General features: G+C 36.3%; 1 protein-coding gene across 1 annotated transcript; it reads right to left on the reverse strand.

The window, feature by feature from the left end:
• Positions 1 to 18,665: 18,665 nt before the first annotated feature.
• On the reverse strand, positions 18,666 to 20,937 carry LOC102807386 (trypsin-2-like). The gene is made up of 6 exons (XM_085507670.1): positions 20,820 to 20,937; positions 20,315 to 20,334; positions 19,838 to 20,034; positions 19,374 to 19,633; positions 19,112 to 19,260; positions 18,666 to 18,944 (listed from the first exon to the last, which is right to left on the reverse strand). Exons 1-6 carry the CDS (start codon positions 20,869 to 20,871, stop codon positions 18,780 to 18,782), a joined length of 843 nt encoding a protein of 280 aa, XP_085363796.1. The 5' UTR covers positions 20,872 to 20,937; the 3' UTR covers positions 18,666 to 18,779.
• Positions 20,938 to 21,637: the final 700 nt, after the last annotated feature.

The raw sequence follows: 21,637 nt of genomic DNA on the forward strand, positions 1-21,637 counted from the left end.
AACTGATCACGCAATAAAAACATTATTTGTAAAATTTGTGTTATCATGTCGGGAACAAGTGAGGCAATCTTTGTTCATACAGCAGAGACTTATTTTAACATGATTTGGAGGCAAAATCATATCCATAATAAACATGCAAATGTTATGTCCCTCTATCTTTATAGACAAAGCAATATACACTAGGGGAATCAATAGAAAACAATACGGAAACTCGTGTTACATACTCGAATATGTATATGAATTCTAAAATAATTTATTCAGAATGTTTTTCAGATATAATGAATTTTACTTAATTAAACATGAATATATTAAATAGGACATGTAAATAATATACGTGTTTTTTTAAATATTTTAATTAGAAATGTTATTAATGTTATTATTTATTTGCTGGAAATTTGTTTAAATTTTAAAAGTGGCAAAAATCCACAATAAAATGTATGAACAAATAATTCAAATAAATAATATTAAAACTAATACATGATGCGCGATACATTATGTTTTGATCAGACTGTGTATAAGGGTGTGATGAATGCTATATACAATATATATTTTTAAAAAGGTATATTATAAAAACATTTTTGTAATAAACACATACATCATACATTTTTAAAAGAAAGATGGCGATTTCGAAATATTGCTATATTATATAAATGTTTGTACAGTAAAAAAAAAAAAGAATATACAATTACGATGAAGCAAAGATTGCACTAGTTTTGATGAAATTTTATGTCCAACCCAACAAACGCGTTCTGAATGATTTATCCTCGTCCCCGGACGCCAACATGATAACAAAATGCGTCCATATTTAGTGTAAGCATGAGATATTAAAAATGTATTGGGTGTATCAAACTAATGTGTCAATTAGTTCTTTTCTATTTAAAGACCCGATTTCAAAATAATGTCATTATGTTCATGTTTATTTATAAGACCTGATTTCAAAATAATGTCATTATGTGCATGTACATTTATAAGACCTGATTTCAAAAAATAGTCATTATGTTTATGTCTATTTATAACACCTGATTTCAAAATAATGTGTCACCATGTTTATGTACATTTATAAGACCTGATTTCGAGATATTATGTCATTATGTTCATTTGTAATTATAAGACTAATTTCAAATTAATGTGTCACTATGTTCATGTCTATTTATAAGGACAGATTTTCAAAATAAAGTCATTATGTTCAGTTATATTTATAAGACCTGATTTCAAATTAATGTGTCACTATGTTCATGTCTATTTATAAGAACTGATTTCAAAATAATGTCATTATATTCTTGTTTATTTATAAGAACTGATTTCAAAATAATGTCATTATGTTCATGTTTATTTATATTAAGACCTGATTTCAAAATAATGTCATTATGTTCATGTCTATTTATAATAAGACCTGATTTCAAATTAATGTGATACTATGTTCATGTCTATTTATAAGACCTGATTTCAAAATAATGTCATTATGTTTATTTCTATTTATAAGACCTGATTTCAAAATAATGTCATTATGTTTATGTCTATTTATAAGATCCGATTTCAAAATAGTAACATGCCAAAAAACACTAGGACTACAAATACAAATATCGGCGTTGGTAATTTTTACACAGCAGTGTGAAATGTAATCCATGTCTATATTCTTTTGAAAGATTAAAAATTGATATAAATTATGAAGCAACATAATGCCGAATATTACTTAACATACATATCTGTATCCATGTCTGTTTTTTCTAATGGTACATTAGTGTTCACCATACAATAAGTTGCAAATCATATTATATATCATACACTGGTACTATTCTGTATGCAACCTTACTTCAAAATATCTTGCGCACAGACGAACATTGTTTTCCAAAAGAAAAACATGTTGGGTAACAGTTGCCATTGGCGGTATGGCGACGTTATAGTTGTTTCCGTTCCTTTTCTGACACAGTTTCAGAAATGAACCCGATTCCAAATCTTGATTGGTATCACGCTGAAGACAAGATGGCGAAATCTCAAAGCACGTCCATTTATACATAATTACTGAATCCAAATTGGCGTATTCAAAGTTGCCGTACGTGGTTCTTGCCAGCTGCCGATGCAGCCCAACCTATTGTGTTGGTTAGACTTCATTAAGTCTACCTACTATTTTATTCATTAAGACCAGTGTTATTTAACTTTGACCTATACATAAATGCGTTTATTGCCGACGTACTTCAAAGAATATTGAGTATATATGTTTAAGGCTGGCAGTCGTCGTGTCGCGTCCTGTTCGATATGGGATTCAAAGTACAATGAAACCAGTTTGACAATACCGGGCGTATTTTGAGAATTTAAAGCGCGGTGATCGTCGCGCAGCGCGTGTTCGAATTTCATGTAAAAAAAACAATGTATTTTACACGCGTTTTATACGTCGCTATGAGTCCCATATCGAACAGGACGCGGCACGACGACTGCCACACTTTAAGTATCAAATGTATCAACTCTCAGTGACGGATCCAGCAAAATGTACGGGGGGGGGGGGGGAAGCTTCGCTTAAGATATACGGAGCGAAAATGGGAAAGAAACTATGCGTAATCCAGATGATATGAATCGTCATGCGTTTGGGGGGGGCATGGCCCCCCTGGCCCCCTCTCTGGATCCGCCACTGTCAACTCTGGACCCGAGATGATGTGATGACACTTGTTGACTCCTATTGCGTCACATATGACTAAATTAATCTGCATTTGAACTAAAGGTTTCAATTGTCTAACCTACAAATCAGATTGTCTATAGCGTGTATTTCAAGTGACGTCACTCAACATTACGTCATGTGATTAATTAAATTTTCCTGAAAGCAAGAAAGACGTAGAACTTATTTCGCCCCTCAGATAGTGTTTCATTCCCCTCTATCATCGAGTTCAATGTTTCACTGGCTTTATGTCACTGTGGTATTTAAAAACAATTTCACCGCCAACGTGATCTCGGTGGCCATTCTATTCGGATTTCTGATAGAAAACCGCAAAGCAAAAAAAATACATAAACACTCGGTTAACAAAGATGTTAGAATAGATGTAATTAACAGACATTAAATAAATGCACAACGATTATAATTAATTTCCAATGCTAATGAATATTTTTTATTATTTATTCAAAGACGTGATTACATTGCATAATATGTATCCAAATAAAAATACAGGTACAATATTAACAATGAAAAGTCTGCCACTTTTTTGTATAGGATGCATACCCGGGATTCTTAATGTTTTTGTAACCAAAACATTTGTCTTCTCCATATTAAATGTAGCTAGATTACCCTTTAACTTGCTCTCATATATCGTTTAATAATTAGTATGATATGGTTCAGCAATTTAGAAAAGGTATTGTAACCTAGAATTACCCGTTTTGCTGAAATATATATAGGGAATTCCTTATTTTTTAAATATAACATTTCATAGTGACTTTATATAATCACTTTGCACAAAAATATGTAAAACTGTTTCATTGCGTTGTTACAAAACGTACATGGACTTAAGGTTACTGAATGAGGTCTCATATGGAAAAGCATAAAATTAGTATACAAAATATTATGATTTAGTTTCCATTGGAATTCCTGAAGCTTGGATTCTATTGTAACTGTGAATGGGAGTAAATAAATTTCTTTCCTTTCTTTGCCTAGAACATCAAATAAAGATTGTCAATACGTTTCGCCTATGAGAGATACAAAATAGGACGCAGACAGTAATCTGCGTAATTGCCTACAATTAATGCCGTCCAAAGGAGCAAACTCACTTTCAATATACAAACCAATTAAAAGTTCTGGTCTAACACAATATGATTTAGAGGGCAGAGATGAAAGTAATTCTTGATAATAGAAAATAAATGTGTTTTTGTTAGCCCCGTGCGTTGAAAAGTGTTTGTGGATACCCACCAGCATCATACAAGTCAGCAATATAAATAATAGCTTTATAAACAAATTCCAGGTAACATACACTCCTGTCATTTATGGGTATTTTAGAGATGTTCCAAACTACAATATTTAACACTGACTGAGTTTGCTGTTGGTAGATGTTCAACCTTTACCAAATGTACAGAAGACTCTTATAAAAAAAGGTAGTGAGGTAGAAAGAAGAGAGGTTTGATAGTTACTTCTGAAGATAATGCTACTTCCGATGGGTCTAAGATAAAAAGAGAGATTTTTTTCCAAGGATGGATGACAGTTGGGTCTAGGAAACGTTATATCCACTTGATTCTAAAAAAAAATGACACAGAGCAAAAATATCTAATGAATTACTCCCCTCCCCGAGCAATATCAGAAATCATAGTATTTCTTGCCACCCTGTCTTGCCCATTCCAAATAAATTTGTGTTTATTGTTTTAATATCGTCAGTTTTCACAACTTTCTATCAATGACAGTGTTCAAACAGATCAAAGCTTCAAACATTTCTTTAGCAAATCGAATAGTCTCTCAATATTCAAATCAATCTAAGATCTTTATTGTAAGACAAATATATTCCAATAATTTTGATTGGTGTCATTCGCCAGTGGATACTATAGGTTTTATCTGTACGAGACTTCCATTCCCCAAGTCACATGGCTTCGTTTTATTGTAGTTTACTTGTAATCTTGAAAACGTGCCGCATAAATCTAACAATGTAAACAAATGATCAACAGAGCTAAGATTTCTCAGAAATCATATTTTATATCCGAGTCTTGAATATTCATTTCTTTAATAGACTAGTCGCACTTTGTCTAATTTGTGTCAGAAATACATCAAAGGCTAAAATAAAGAGGGCAGGTGGGACAGAGTCACCCTGCCTGACTATCCTTCAAGGAGCAAAATATCCAGTACTCGAATCACGGCTCATCACAAAACTGGTTGGATTTGGGTAAAGTGCTTTGACCTAATGCTGTAGCGATTTACCGAAATTAAATTGATTTAATGCATACAAGATATAGTTGTACTCAAGGCTATCATATGCTTTCTGGAAATTAATTGCTACGAGAATCCAGGAAAATTATTATCTTTGGTGAATTGCATTATATCTTCAATGGATCTGCGTTTGATAAAAGCCGTTTGACATTCATGAATAATTTGGGGCAGCATCTTATCCAACCTTTGAGCAATAAATTTTGATAAAATTTTATAATCTGTATTAAGCAAAGTGGCTAGTCGCAAGTTGCGGATGAACCCTTTACTGTCTTAACCTTTTTTTCGATAAGTGTAATGAATCCCTTATTTGGTCTATTTGAAAATTCACCAGTTACATACGCAACATTTAATGTTTTAACAAGGTATTTTACACATATATTCCAGAAAATACAGTAGAACTTAACACTGAGTCCACCATTGCCCGGGGTTTTATCTCTGGGCATAGCATCCAAGGCTTCAGGGCTGGTAATAAGGCTTTCACAAAGTTCTCTCTCCGAATCATCTAGTTTAACTGTAGGTTTAAATGAATGACCAATTTTAGAGGTATTATGTATACACATGCTACGGTATAGAATCTCATAGAAAAATATATTTCTTTCTGATTTTCCTTTGGATCTAACATTATTCTATTGGTACTATTAATTAACAAAGAGAGCGTTCTATGCCCAAGACGAATTTTGTGTGTTTTTTTCTCCGTACTCATACCGCTTGATTTCATGCATGATGGGAGCCAGCGTGGTAACATGATTATACTCTGCCTGATGTTTTTTTTTCTTATGCCCTCTAGATCATTTCGTACAGTTTCATATGAGTACTGGCTAAGCTGATTTCCAAAATGTTGATTATTCCCAGATCAGTCATCTTTTATTTTCCTAGTAGATGCTTTACTATGATTTATGGTACAAACTTAGATTTTGTATTTGAGGAAGTCCCATAGTAACTTTGTTACCGTCTTCTATCCAGCGTTTAACATTTTCATGAACGATCTGTTTATAATTTACCCCGTTCTGAAGACTGTTGTTAATTTTACAAACTTAATTCTATCATCGCCAACAGACATGATAGTAATTGCGGAATGGTCAGATTGTACACTGGAGACAATATCTGCATTAGTCGTCGCCAACTAAAGAGAATTAGTAAAAAGGAAAATAATCGAAAAAGACGTCTCCATACATCTGTGGTAGGATTACGTATCCTTCATATAACTATCAACTCAAACTTAGCGCAAATATATTTTAGTTTTTCAAAAGAACGTTTCCATAAAGAGGGGTTTACATCCAGCATTCTATCCAGAAATATATCAGCTGTGAAATTGTGGTCACCTCCCCCAAATAATTGGAGTGTAGCAGAATAGACCATTTTCCGTTCACTGCGAGAATCACGCGTTATGCGTGAAATCGAACGTAAAAACAGGACAAACAAAGGTCATAGCGTCGTAGTGGCGTCAAACATCGCGTGGGATTCGACAAACGCGAAAGTATTTTGGGGGCATTTCCATGCTTAATAATGTGCTGTATACATTTGATGATAGACAATTTCGATTAAATGAGGGTATTCGAAAGCAATATTCCTCTGTCGAAGATCGACCGGTCGATGTGAGCTACGAAATAAAGAAATTCGAGTTGAAAATCAAATCGTTCTATTTTTACAGCGCGTCTTTCATGCATCTCGCGAGATCTCGCAATTGTACGGAAAATCACCTATTAAGTAATAATAATTGTGAATCAAGAAATTGAGCGTGTTCGTCCTCTTGATTTGGTTCATAAAAATTAATAGGGATTTTGCATGACATCAACTGAAAAAATAACGGTCCTACCATTCAGATCTGTGGTCATTAAATTAATATTAAAGTCCAAATCATTGCGTATACAAATAACAGTCCCCCTACTAGATGTGCTACGAAGATAAAAATAAAATTGCCAGAAAAACTATCCGTAAACAACACTTCCGATTACATTCGTTTCCATCATTCGGTACATATGAACAACAACAACCGGCAAACAAGCAATGTCTGAAATAATCAGAAAATGACCCCGTAGCTATAACAGAATAAACAATGTTGACATTCGATCTCTGTATATTGTTCGTTTCTACATTACAGAGGAAATCGGAGTAGTTTTTACCTAGTAATTGTATTTAAACGCCGATATTCACGTCATCATGTCTACCACATAATTATGAATCCTTCTGAAATTCATGGTAGGCGTTCCATGTAAATGACATGACGAACTTATATACAACACGGTGTGTAGGGGCCAATATTTTCTTTGTTAAGGAGTCCATGATGAATTCACAAAATATCACTTTGTGTGCTATTTAAAAAAAATACATATTTTCTGTCGTCCTATTTTCAGCAGAGTATACTGATATATATGCGCATTTATATTGTTCGCCTTCACAATAATTCACATTTGTCCGCCCATAAAGAAAGGTTTACGATACTGTAACCATGGCAGCGATGGTTGCCTTCCTCGTCAGGAATCTTAAATATGAAATGTTACAACTTGAAATGTAACCTTATTAATGACTAAGCTGAAATATACAATGTAGAAATAGCCCATAGATATGTGAGATGACATCACGTTTAGAACGTTTGAGTGTTTTTTTTTTTTTGTGTTCGGCCATGATTTATTTTCGTTCCATGATAGGTGTATGTTGTACGATTACACAGGGCAGAGTACGCACTCGGTGAGTGTTTAATAGTTTCTCATGTGATCATTGTTGCCGGAGGGAAAATAAATGCATCTCTAAGATGCAATTGTAAATGATGCATGCGCTATGCTGTAAGAGAACGTGAGGGAGGTTAATAACTAGTATCTGGTACGACGGCGCGCCTTATGATCGCTTACCGTATTTTTAAATAAGTTATAAAACCGGGATATGTTAGTTCAATTTTATTTTGGACGAATCGTTGTACCAAATGAACTTGTCTACTACCCGATTGCGAGGACGTACTGCGAGAAAGGAAAACTATCTTCGGCTTCTATGACGTAGCGGCTAGAAATGCTCTTGATTTTACGCAGCCATAAACAGTTTAACTGTGCAGAAAACCTCACACAAGCTCAATTAGGTTTACACTAGACATATATATTCACACTATATTCCCGATTAAACTATGCAATGATCTGCAAATGTTACTACTTTTGAACAGTTTTCTATGTGCATTAAGAGACACCACAAGCGTCGACTAGGCGTTGGTTGGCAAAAGTATTGATTTGATAAGCCCATGTCCGTTTCACCACCGATGTGTACCCTTAATCATAAAAGTCAACGAAAATATCGCGTAAAAGACATGACAAATCAACTTGAGAATTACGTATGCAGATTTACGACATTGCGTGTTCAAATTCACTAACAAGTCTTAAGCTACAGAAAACGTACCCATTACTTAATCCCCCCCCCTCGTAGAGGTAACTTATGTATGTCACACAAATCCGTATATGTAAAAGTCAATTAATCGAAATCCGAGTGAAATGGATATCTCCCTCAGTGGATCCATCGCGGAACCGCCCCCAGCGTTCACGCTGTGTGTTCCACATTAGTGATTATCAGACGTTACTAAAAGTGCACTAAAATGGTTTTTAAAAAATGAGTATGGGTCTCTCCAAGATTGTGTTGAGAATGCTCAAAGCGTACGTCTATTTCAAAGACTTGGTAGTTGCCAATGAACACACTTTATTCGTCAGTTTACCAAATGATCAATACCGTATTACACTCAATGGCATGCGTGCGTGATCGTCATAATACACTTTTAGAAACAAGTCAATGCGATACTAGGTTTAGCAACATTATACTCTGTATGAAGAAAATGAACACGGAAGAAAAACGTCTAAGAGAATTTAAATTGACCCAGAAATAATTCCCCAGCAACAACATGTAATTTACACTTTTCTAATTTAACCGTTTCATATAACCTATGTCTTGGTAATAGATTGGCTCTAACCGTTTTATTGACATTTGTTATTTTATTTGTGATTTTAATTTTACGATTCCCCTCCGGACAGGAATTTCATTTGGGACGAACGCAGCAGTACAATCACAGAGAGGCAGATTACAAATTATTGCCTCGCCGTGACTAATCACCGCGGCCAATAGACGACTTGCGTAGTACTAAGCTGTATATATGTTTAAGTACGTCATACAATCTACGTCGTATCGATATATCCTGTTAGGACAATAATCACGAAAATCGTTCTTCAAAGATATCAAACTATCACACAACAGAAAGAAAGGATAATATTTTGGACGTTACTGTCAAAGTGTGGCCAACTACTCACAGCAATTGGTACAGTTTTATTTTTGTCATACAGCCTGACAGAATTTATAACATTTAACAGAAACAAAATATTATGAGAAGCTTTGTCTGCAAGAAAACAGCGTACTAGTATATATTGTCGATCATGTACACCACAGAACCCCTGGAGTACTTTGAGATAGTAAAATACAGGCTGCAAATGAACACGAAAACAAACTAAATGTCGTATCATGTTAACCAAATTGTTGGACCTGCATTACATGTTTCCCAATTTTACTATGACTTAGACGACTTTTAACAACTTCTAGGAGCGACAAGGATATAAGTTTTCCATAAAGTATCCATAGAAATGAATTCCTACGCTCAATATATTTTCTCGTAATGAGGTAGCTCGGAAATGGAACGTGTTAAACGCACCTGTGTCTCAGATGTTTTAATTTTACCCGAATTCAGTTTTATGGGGAGAAAACGTGAGCCTCATCCTCAGCTGAAATTAACAATATTGATGCAAGTGCTGTCGCGCATGCATCAAGACTCAAACAAATTCACCGTGAGTGGCAATCGGATATGCATTGACAAGGTAATGTATACACGTAACGCAAGCTTAAAACACATTTTGAGAACCGAGAGATGCCCGTGGTCAACTGTCAAAGTGCACGTATGCAACTGGGCATCAAGACGTTTTGCTGCGTTTCTCGTCCTAGGTATTCTGAGATAAAACATATATCATTAAATCAGCTGTATGTATTTACTAGTTTCTACAATTTATCGTCGTTCTTTTTTTATTTAACTTCGCGTACTGCGACGAAATCTAAAAAAAGAATCTTTAATTATGTCGAATATCGATAGATCTTATTGGATATATAAGATTTATATGAACGACTCGTGAATTGTCTTTCGACGCTCTTTGAAGAGTTATCATTACATGTGTTAGTGCATGTCCAATATATTCCCATGTATTAGAAGGAAGACGCCTTGCCTAGATTTGTTGTTCAGTACAGCAAATTTAAACATAAATAAAAAAAGAAATACTTTATACAAATTCATAATATGTCTTTTCAGCGTGATGTGTATTAGTGACGTAGTCGGAGAATAACAGCTATTAACCTTGTAACTGCATTTAATATAACTGTCAGGCAACTATATTGGCGCGTTTGCGAGACAATGCCGCGCTAACCGCCGTGAACTGTTGTAAATACCATCGCCAAATGATGGTAGTCAATTGCCCGGGTAATTTTTACAAGGACAAGCAACAGTAATGCTTTTGTGTCAATTTCTCTTGCTTTATTCGGGTGGGTAGAAACTAGATCTTACGATGCTGCACAGTGCTCAATTTTCACGAAACAAATCACCGGTGAATTTATTCTGTTGAGACATTGTTACCTGGATAAAAACAGATGTAATCAATCGATGCGCAAATTATGAGTGGAAGTCAGTGACCTGGTTCAAACGCCAGTCTAAAAGTGTTTTTCTAGTCGTATATCTAAGCGCATGTACTTTGACTGTTAAGAGTATATTATTTGTTCACATCTGTATATCCGTCTGCGGCTGAAATTTAATTATACAACAAATGACCAACCGCGCCAGGTTAATATTCACTACTGTCTCCTTTCATTCTCACGCAAGTTTGATATGACATTTACAGACGAGACTTAAAGGGCGTCGCGCAACGCGTGTTCGAATTCCACGTACAAAAACAATGTATTCAATACACGCGTTATGTACGCTGCTATGAGTCCCATATCGAACAGGTCGCGGCGCGACGACCACTGCCGTTTAAAGTAGACTCGTAATATTTAATCGTTGCTGTGCAGTTTGGGAAAACTGTTTAGTCTCATGTTACATGGATGGGACGTTGGCAGTAACAAATATGGTGATGTTTTTTTAAAGATTATTTAATATAGATTGACATCGTGCTGTCGTCACCCCAGCGCGTCGTGTTATGTTCAGTGTTCCTTGACCGTTGGTTTTAGATCCAAAATACGGATGACTGAGAAATACTAAACACCGATAAATATCATTCTGAAAAAAATCTGAATTACTATTCTGGGTATCTTACGAAACACTTATTATGTTTCTTGGATAGGTCTCTAGTTCTTACGAAATATTGAGAAAGGAAGAAGTGTTACGTAATTAGAATTACTCTGCATGTATTTATATTACACAAATGTAATGGGTACTTGTCCGAATTTTGTCAGGCTATATTTTATCTGTAACTTGGTGATCTAAAAGATCACAATTAACATTTGAAACGGTGAAAGTCACTGTAATTATGTTTTCCTCATCAGAAACAGTCGTAAATGTACGTGCGGCAAACAAAAAAATCAAAATCGGTCGGGAGTCTACCCTAACAACATACACCCCTTTAGGGAGATTTCTTCACAAGTATATAGCAATTTGCCCTATGTCAATCGAGTTGCATAGTAAAACGCTGGGGTCTCTTTGGTTACGGTATTATATTTTCGAGTCGAAAATATATAATAGGATGGTGAAAATAAAGGAACACAAGAATTATTGATAAACTCGTTAAACCTTGACTTGAGCACGGTGCAGATTGCATCTTCGGCAAAGTGCAAAACGAGCGTGAAACCGGGCAATGGGAAATTATATACGGCAACACACGAGGTACACGAGTGGCGATTGATGGGAAATAACAGGGAACACTGCCACGGTCACGAGTAACGTATTCAAAAATCACCGCATGACGTCGGAATTAAAAGATTGCAGTTCGGAAGCCCGGGGATATAATAGCACCACTCAATAACAAAGAACTTCCGATTAATATTGAGAACGGTTAGAAAATACTTCTCACTTCTTAGTCCTAAATTTAATAATACATGAATATTGATCAATGTCAGGATATTTTGTATTTGGCCTTGAAATGTTTCTGTGAGAAGCGTATCACTGCGCGTATTTGTGTATTGTATGGAAGAGCAGCCGTATCACATAATGCCGATAGTGAATATGGAGTGGCCCGGAAAACAGGAACACTGTCTTGTTACACGGTTCCACGAGACATTTAAAGCGGGGAAGTCGTCACCTGCGCCTGCATCAGATGGCCATAGCTTGTCATTGTTCACAAACATCTACACATGAGCCTCTGCATTTTTAGCGTGTGTTGTTCTCGTCGCTAGTGTTGTTATCGTCGCTTAATTCCCGGGCGTGCGCAGGTGATGACCCTCCCGCTTTAATACGATGACGCCCGTTTTTTATATGGCCTGGGCAATTTACTCGTCGTTGAGCCTTTAAATAGCGTATTACTCGAATTAAAATAACAAAAATGAAAACAAATATGGGTACCGTATACACAATTAACGCTAATAGCATTGTTGCGCGGATATTTTAAGGGCGGTGGGGAGGGGTAATGTATTGTATTTCACTGGATGGAACAGATGTCTGTAATCACATACCCAAAAGATAACGATGAAACTGGGAGATGTGACTTCTGGTAATCAATCTTCGTACTTTTGCATCAAGGTTGACATTGAGAAATTAATCAGTGCAATTGGAACAGCGATCGATAATAGTGACGTGACGTACCCCGCGACCTTTGGTATATTCGTTTGAAAGTCATATACACGAGACACAATCACACATATAACGTCCTGGGAACCCACACGTTGGATACTGCGAAGGAACTGATGAATATTTTATAAAATACGTCACTCTTCTGAAATGGAAGAGAGACAAACATATTTTTGCTGAGTGTGGGTCGTGTACACTGAATTGACAAGATTGAAAAATACCCAGAGGTTACTCCAAGCTCAATAATGAGCGCGGTCCACACGCTTTCTTCTTTGAAATCAGCCCCTTAACCGTCATATCGCTGTTAGAGGACCATCATTGCTATTATCAATAATATGCGAGGAGCTGTCACCTTAAGGTGCTGTCTATACTGCAGTGATCCCATTTTTATGATTATTTTTAGCACGCTGTAAATCAACTCATATCAAGGGAGAAACTGACACTCTAGGCACATTATGTGTCTCCCGTATTACTATCATAGTTTTTATTTTCGAGATTGTAGGATATAAGACAGGAATATAGATGTTTTATGACGTAATATAATAATTATAAACGCTACTGTTTGAAGACATGACTAGCGACTAACAAACAGTGTGCAACTCTGGGGGTGATATCGTCCGATTATTAGTAGCAAACACAACAATTTGTTATGCCACAGCCATCCATAATTGCTTCGTGGTTTAAGCAAAATAAATAAACTGGTACGTGAGTGAACACACGCTAACACGAGTGACATTCAAGAGATGTGAAGTTAATGACGTCACGTTTGAAAAAAAAATGGCTTCGTGGATACTCATGAGCGAGCAGCAATCAGCAACGAGTGATGCAGTTGGCCTATGTAACTTGTATCCCTGAAGATCGCAAATAAAGACACACTCCATCCCGAGTCGGCCGGTGAACGGTTGTGTAGCAGGCAACTCTGTCTGACACGGAGTGAGAACTTGATCTGGTACGACTTTTCATCTTCCGTACCAACGATACCCGATATGTTTCCATAACTGTACACCGTATGTGTGGACTTCTTTAATAAATCCCTAATTTGAAATATTTTTTAAAGTTCACGTATTCAGAATAAGAACACCTAAAACTATATATGTCACGGTTGACTCTCACTTTAAAAAGATGCACTGATAATATTTGTTAAGTTTTAATTTTAATTCTGTTTTGGATGGAGTCAGTCCCCCGTACGTTTAATATATTTATTCCCGCGGCACGCAAATAAAAAAAATACACGCGATATGAGATTACAAGTTTAAAAAAACAACAAAAACAATAAAAAATAAACAAAAGAGCGTTGTGTGGTTTGTCAAACAGTAACATCTGTTGACGTCAGGGTTTCGAAAGCAATAAGCATGCCATCTTTTCCATGTCGCAATCAGTTTCAGTGACAAATTCAGTACCCCGCATTTGCAGGCAGTAGATCATAGGTCAATATACGTCGAATGTCATTCTGAGCTGTTTCTCTGTCTTATTCTGTGTCAAACGTAAAATGGTCTGTGGGGGATGACATTATTACAGAACGGCTGCAGAATGATTTATTTTAAATGGACCGTGTTGACGATTTGCTTGAGGTCTACGCAGTGCAACCGTGTCCAACTATCATGTCATGTTATTCACGTTACTACTGAACTAAACTAATATGATCTCTCTTTGTCAAAACTGTAATAATTCTTCACGAACATCGGAAAAATTGAAATGAAAAATAGTTGGCAGATTGGCTCGCCTAACCTAACACAAGATATAACATCCGTATACATGCTTTGTAACATAGTTATTGATTTATGGTGATTTAAGTGATCATTTGAGTCAAGCTAAATGCAACGATTCGCATAAAATATATATTGTATTATTGCAGCAGCTGAAGGGGTAGTAAATCATAGTCACGTCTGAAAGAAAACTGAAATCTGAATTCTACCATTCAGTGCATAAACAGGGGAATGACTAAATCAACCAGAAATAACACACGGCGACCTATTATGCTTTCACCTTGTCGACAAACATCAGGTTTTTTAATCAGCAATGCGGCAATGCTCTGGTGTTTATTGCATCAGAGTGGCTTCTTATAAAAGTGACCTAGATCTGAAGCCCTCTAACTGCACTGGGTCTCCTTCACATAGTTATTCGTAATTATGCAAAATGCGCATTTGATTTAATACAACTGGAATTAACTCTGCTAGAAGATCGTGATCTATGCAATAACAAATACGTCGTATATATTTTGTATCGGGAACGAGGACGTTTCGTTTCTATTCCTGCTCTGCCATTGTTAACGAGTTGATATCACAGAGCTTGTATTATGAATAAATCTCGTATGTAAATCAAAAGCTGTGATAATATTACCACGTATTGTCACCTGTACGTGTATTGTGTACGTGTTATGGTGATGTTTGGACACCACACGCAACCAAAATGACGTCACTGCATACACAACGAGGACATCAAGTCACTGTCAGCTTCGCTTACACTCTCGCTTTTTAGCAAGTTTAAGCATTTGTATAACTGTTTTTCTGCTAACTCTCATTCTTCTTATTATTATTATTACTCCTTAAATACTCATAGTCAACATTCGCCTTGTACATGACTGGTTACACAGGACATGGCCTTGTACATGATTGCCGACAAAAGAAACGAGCTGATTGGTCATTGTGATTTAACGAGCTTGTCAATTGGTTGAAATTATCAATCTCATCGGCTGGCTAATTCTCAGTCAGATTATTATCAAGCTCAGTTATTTTCCGACATTGTATACTAATTTCTAAAATATTATTATTGAATTCATACTTTGCACGAATTCATCTACCTGTTAAGAGGAACATTAATAGATTCAACATCATTACAATATTACCCAGTAAGTTCTTAAACATTGTCAGAATTTCTGACTAACAGCACATCTATCATGCTGACCACGCAGAATCACTGCATTGTCCTCAGTAACGGATTGATGTTTCAGTTTGATCAATTCGGCTATACACTAAATTCATTTTAATAATATTGTAATTGGGTTAACGAAGCGCTTATTACAAATGTTCCCATTTCTCTAAAGTAGTAATATGACACTAGTTGATACATTCTGACTCGAGAGATTTGGATTAATATGGTACTAGTATCTTGTTTTTAAGTTGAATAAAAAGTAGAGCAGTCTGTTAACATTGTCGTTCAGTACATTTGTGAGACTTAACTTGAAAACTCCTTTAAGTATGAAACGGGATATACTGGTATATACATGGCTGGTATTGATAGCATTAACGCCATCGATGAAAAAATGAAGGCGCAAAAAACGTCGTTTTTATTCATCATTTTGAACAGTCCTCGAACATATACTAAATGATGTTAACGAAAATACTGACAAGTTTTCATACAGATGTGTTTTAATCCAGAGCCATTTAAGTCTCTAAGTGGGATATAAAAAAAAAATTATTTATGTTTTATCTGCTAAATCGTGTAGAGTAAATGTGGGGGTGTTTCGCCTTAGTGGACTAGACTTCGTTTTATCTTGTCAACAGACACTGTGTCAGCTTCCTATATCGGATACTCACATCCTACCACCTCCATGAGTACTTCAGGCTAATAATTCTTATTATCGTCGATACATGTGTCTGCCAGCTAGACTGCTAAAATTAAGACGTTGCATTTGTATATTTCTTGGTTGAAACCACAACCACTGCACTTTTAATCTGACTTGAAACAGCGTCCCAGACATGAGCTACAAATAGTTATATAGGAATTGTTATCATCGAATATAAACTACGCAATAATTCATCCTCCTTTTGGAAAGATCATTAACAGAATTACGATCAGCGGAAATTCTAGTAAATATTTCGTTTACTCCATGCAGCATTTACATGATTACCCAGTAAACCAAAGCTGTTTAACATTGTAAATATTGTTTCAGATGGCTAGCACGAATTCACCATGCAGACCACGCAGTCATATAGGTGCACCATCGGTATCATCCAACTAATTTGGATTGCATACCAACTGGCGGTTTGGCATTATATGAGTCCGGTTGTCAATAAACTAAATCTCCTGTCATTTTAACACTCTTGAGTACGATTGATCAAGCGCCTACTGATATTTCTTTTCGTTTCTTTAATGCCAGTAATACGACACCAGTTGGTACATTATTGCTCCGGGGATTCGGCTTAATATAATATCTTGTTGTTCAGAACGCTGGAAACATCGACAGCGCAGTTGAAAGAAGAAGTAGAGCAGGGTCCTCAAAGCATCGTTTTTCAGTACATTTGTAAGACATAACTGTAACACTTAATTACGTATAAAGCTATCATCTTGTTGTAGTGATATATAATGATAGCATCAATGACATTGTTTTAATCCCCATTATTTAATCTAAATATATAATCCACAGAGACATTTAAATCAACAGAAGGAACTGACGAGAGCGGATTTTAATTATGTGGCTTACTAAATTAAATGTAGAATGGTTTTGGAAGTGTTCCGTCTCGGTAACCCTAACTTCGTACTTAACCGTATAGACGTGTAAAAAACGGTCTTCATATTGATGCCACTAGAACTGAAGACGACATTGTGATTTAAATGTAAACATTTGGCATGGTCCTACTAATGGTCCCCTATCAAGTGGCGTTCTCTTGTTATTTGGTATGATGTACTAAGCCGTTGACGTGACAGAATTGATTTGCAATGACAAAATAACGTTATGAAGTTTTTGAAATAAGCTCAAAATTTCCAAAACCAAATTCAACCGATATACGCTTTGGAAAAAAATGCATTGTTCGTATTGTATACGATTTAATAGTCTGAATAGTTTAGGAGTTTATTGGTAATTATCTTAAACACGTACCGGTACATTCTATGCAAAATGCTCTTTTCGATTACTGTGAATTTCACTCAAAGGAAAATAAGAGACGCAAGAAACGTGATATATACCGGAATCTATTTGAAATAAAATGACACGATTCCAAAAATATCATCCGTTTTGGTATTGAAAGGGATTGTCTTGGATGTCGTCGATGTGTAATTATATGAGTGATGCTACACGGCCTTTTTCATATAAATCACATAAACATCTCAGTTATATTTCTTAAAGTACACGCAACACGCTCAGGAAAATCTCCCCTAACGTAGCCATATTAACACAAGGTATTTGAATAAATTTAAATATACAATCGAACAAAAAATCAAGCAAGCAGCAACTTACATTGAGATTTGAATTATGGGGTAAATATTTATCAGCGGTTGTAATTAGTGTTGAAATCACTAGATAAAATTATGGGAACCTCAAACTGGAGGATTTGAATATTACAAGGCGCCATGCGGTGGAAACTCGTTGTTGCTGCTGCATTGTTCGATCCAGCGTATTTTTGAAACGGTATTGGGTTGCGGAGAAATGCCTCGGTCAAACACAAACGCAGACGCTAGAGGGCTCGTACCGGAAACTCGTGCTGGATTGTTTACGTCTCCGGAAATGCGACATAACTAGATCGTCATTTGTATTGCCATGACGATCGCCCTCATTAAGAGACAGATTGAATGTTACTGCTGATTTCCTTTGCATGGTGCAATACGGCTATTTTTGGTATTCTTGTCGGGGGATATTCGATTCGACCTCCCACAATCAAACAATTTCTGATCATCGACATAACGCCGTTAGTTAAAGATATTGCGGTATGGGTATTCGGCATAAACATTGAATATTTTAATTCACGCAGACCCCTTTGCTCTTGCAGTTGAGATACCACCCATTAACTTAATACGATTACGGTAACAATGCAACTTATCGACACGAGTAGCTTGTAACGTCTACTTCTTACTCGAATAATGGACCTGGACAGTCATGAACGGGACACAACCAACTCACATTGAAAACGACTTGTGTTTTTTGATAATATGCCCAGATTTACCAGAGATATAATTGAATCAGATCGGGACTTCGCCGCGTAAACTTCGTGCGCAGCAGACAGCCCATAGGCTTACTCGCGTTCTAGCTTTCAGAAAAAAGACGAACTCGAAAATACATTTTCTCGATCATTAGCAAAATTTATTTATGATTTTTGTAATATTGCGTTATGGAATCAGATACACAATTACAAGGAAATTTGTGGGGAAATATAATTTTTTGCTAGTTATCGATTATGTTGACGCTATTACGTCATTTATCCAATCAACATAGGTTGGAATATGAGTATAGATGCCGGGTCTATTAGGTTCAGCGCACCCATCACCCCAACTCACTAGTCCGTATAATTCCCATGAACCATCACTGCGAGCAACTTGGTATGGTCCGCCGCTATCACCCTGTAACGAGAATTGAACTATTAACTTAAACAAAGAAGTTATACATTGATTCGAATTGTATGTAAACAAACTGATATATTCGCATTTTATAAATTTCATAAATGATGACTGGTTGTACGAGCATTGTGCCTGACGTGAGGTGCCACCCTAGTCTAAACTATGATCACCTGGCACGCGTCTTTGCCACCTTCTGCATATCCGGCACAAAACATGCCGTCTTTTATATAACCATCGTACATCTGGGTGTTATTGCATACATTCACGCCAATCACCGGGACAACCACTTGGTTAAGTACGGTATCGTCAACTGAAGTGTCTGAAAAAAACCAAAAAAACAAAAAAAAACAATTAATTTGACATGTGTATTTCATATGTATGAGATATGTTTTGATTTGCTTATTTCGCGTTTCGTCGTGTTTAAATACAAACCTCTATCATCGCCCCATCCAACAACAACACCGTCAGTGCCAGCAATGTAGTTGGTAGTCGAATCGGGCAGACAAGCAATATTTACATAATCTGTTAGGGTGGCGCTTTCTGCTAACTTCAACATTGCTATGTCGTTTTCTTTGGTGTAGCTGTCGTAAAATTCATGATTAACAACAACACTGACTCCAATCTGTACTTCTTTTCCGACATCGATTTGGTCTCTCGAGTGAGAACCCAGATGAACTTTAGAGAAACCCACCCTGTGTGAGAAGAGAAACAAATAAAATAGATACAGTTTGAAGTGAACGAATAGAAATTTCAGATGATTACCCTATATATTCTGCCACGAATCCGAATTGATTACTCATATAAATGTGGATGGATATAAACAACTGGTTTGTCATTTCGAGTCCCAAATCGAATAGATGGCGATAGATCAACAAAGTACTAGTATAACCACCTACCATATTTCCTGGGTGCAATGGGCTGCCGTCACCACCCACTTTGGATGAATCAACGTTGCTGCACAATAATGATTGCCTTGAAACTTCAGTTGTGCGGCCCATGGCCAGCTATGAGGTGTTGCTGGAGCTCCACCTACGATCGCCGTGCCAGGCAATGACGTACTCGGTGGTATTGCTTGTACTCCACACGACGCAGTCTATGGACAATATATTGAACAGAAACCTAGTTAGGTACAACTTAGTCACGCATGGACGATGACCTCCAGGGATATGAGGTCATCTACATAGAACAAGCTGTGTACACATTTGTTGTTTCCCACATCTATTGTCAATATATTATCAAATTGTGACGAAAGCCAGTATACGGTGTAAACAGCATGTCTGGACGTGTTCGCAAGATTTGTTCTGAATCAAATTCGGTTCCCTGCACCGTGACATTGACGTGTTAGAAACGGGAAGAAAATTAATGTGACTTACCACAACCGTGGTTGATAAAGCTGAAAAAAAGTGAATGAGCTGAATTAGTGAATATTTCTATTTGCCTATTAAATAAAATTTAACTTACAAATTAAAACAATCAAATTAAAAAAAAAAATCAATAACAAATGTCATCACCATCATCATGATTAAAAAGATCATTTTCTCGAAAAAATATAAAAATAAACCAACCGTTCTGTCAGTACGCATGTCATATACCATTCTTACACGCAACACGGCTTTGTGTGTGCAGGTGTGAGTGTAAACAAACTTAAGTGTGTCAACAAATGGTCATATATTCACTTGAACTTGACATACGTCATGACCGCCACGGTTCGTCATTGGCAAAGCACATCGATGGAAATCGGATGTGCAAACACGACCAACCACGAGATTATACTGCTCGTTTTCAATGACGCACTAAAATGTAATTTTTTGAAGTTGAATTTATCCAGATGGTAACTGACATGACACAGACCATGGACGCTGTACATGCGAGACTTACCCAGCGTGAAAGTGACGACAGTTATCAAGACGATTACGTCATTGATCGACATCTTGACTCGAATGAGCTGGATTTAGATGAAATAGTTAGTAAATCTGAGACAAATAGCCTGTGACACAGTATGCAAATAGCTGTATACTTATTTGACCTCAATGACCTTAGGAAATTATTACTTTATGGGTGGCGATTAAATAAAAACAAATGTGCCGATATGCAGAGTGTGTTTGAAAATGCGACATGGGAATTGAATTGACGTCACAGAAAAAAAAAATACCTGACATTTTCCCATCGGCAATATAGGACGGGCGTGTTTATAACGCTATTCTATAATCAATACCCGAAATTTGCATGACAGACATTTTTTTATTTTACGTTCAGTCAACAGCTAGGGACAACATTAAAAGTTCAATGTAGGATAAACAACTTAAGTAATTCCTTTAGCCCCCACCACCACCCTACCCCCACTGAAACTTAGTTGATATATATTGATCATGGCGTCAGACTACATTCACCAATAAATACAAATTTATAATCAGACAGTAGTATGGCATAGCAGTTTGTTTGACGCACATATTTACACTCGGACCAAACCATTTTCTTGTCTTGGATGTGTTTTTTTTTTCATTTTCTGTTATTTTGTCCATGGTTAGATTAAAAAACGAACTTCAAATACTCCAAGATTTTTTGACTTCATTAAAAAATAAAATCGTTTTTGTAAGATGAAAAAAATTTGAGGTCACCCCCCACCCCAACTAAAGCAAATACGTTTTTTTTATCCGACATCGATCTTTCTAATATGTTTAGTGTGATTCGCCCTT

This window comes from Saccoglossus kowalevskii, chromosome 14, assembly GCF_978046115.1.
Source record: "Saccoglossus kowalevskii chromosome 14, keSacKowa6.1, whole genome shotgun sequence".
In the NCBI taxonomy this organism is placed as follows: domain Eukaryota; kingdom Metazoa; phylum Hemichordata; class Enteropneusta; family Harrimaniidae; genus Saccoglossus; species Saccoglossus kowalevskii.

What these genes read in the sequence shown, in the direction of transcription:
- LOC102807386 (XM_085507670.1), bottom strand. Translation starts at nt 20,871, where the DNA reads ATGTCGATCAATGACGTAATCGTCTTGATAACTGTCGTCACTTTCACG. An exon ending in CATTGCACCCAGGAAATATG is followed by an intron (nt 19,634 to 19,837) that starts GTAGGTGGTTAT and finishes CTTCTCACACAG; the next exon opens with GGTGGGTTTCTCTAAAGTTC. An exon ending in TGGATGGGGCGATGATAGAG is followed by an intron (nt 19,261 to 19,373) that starts GTTTGTATTTAA and finishes GGTTTTTTTCAG; the next exon opens with ACACTTCAGTTGACGATACC.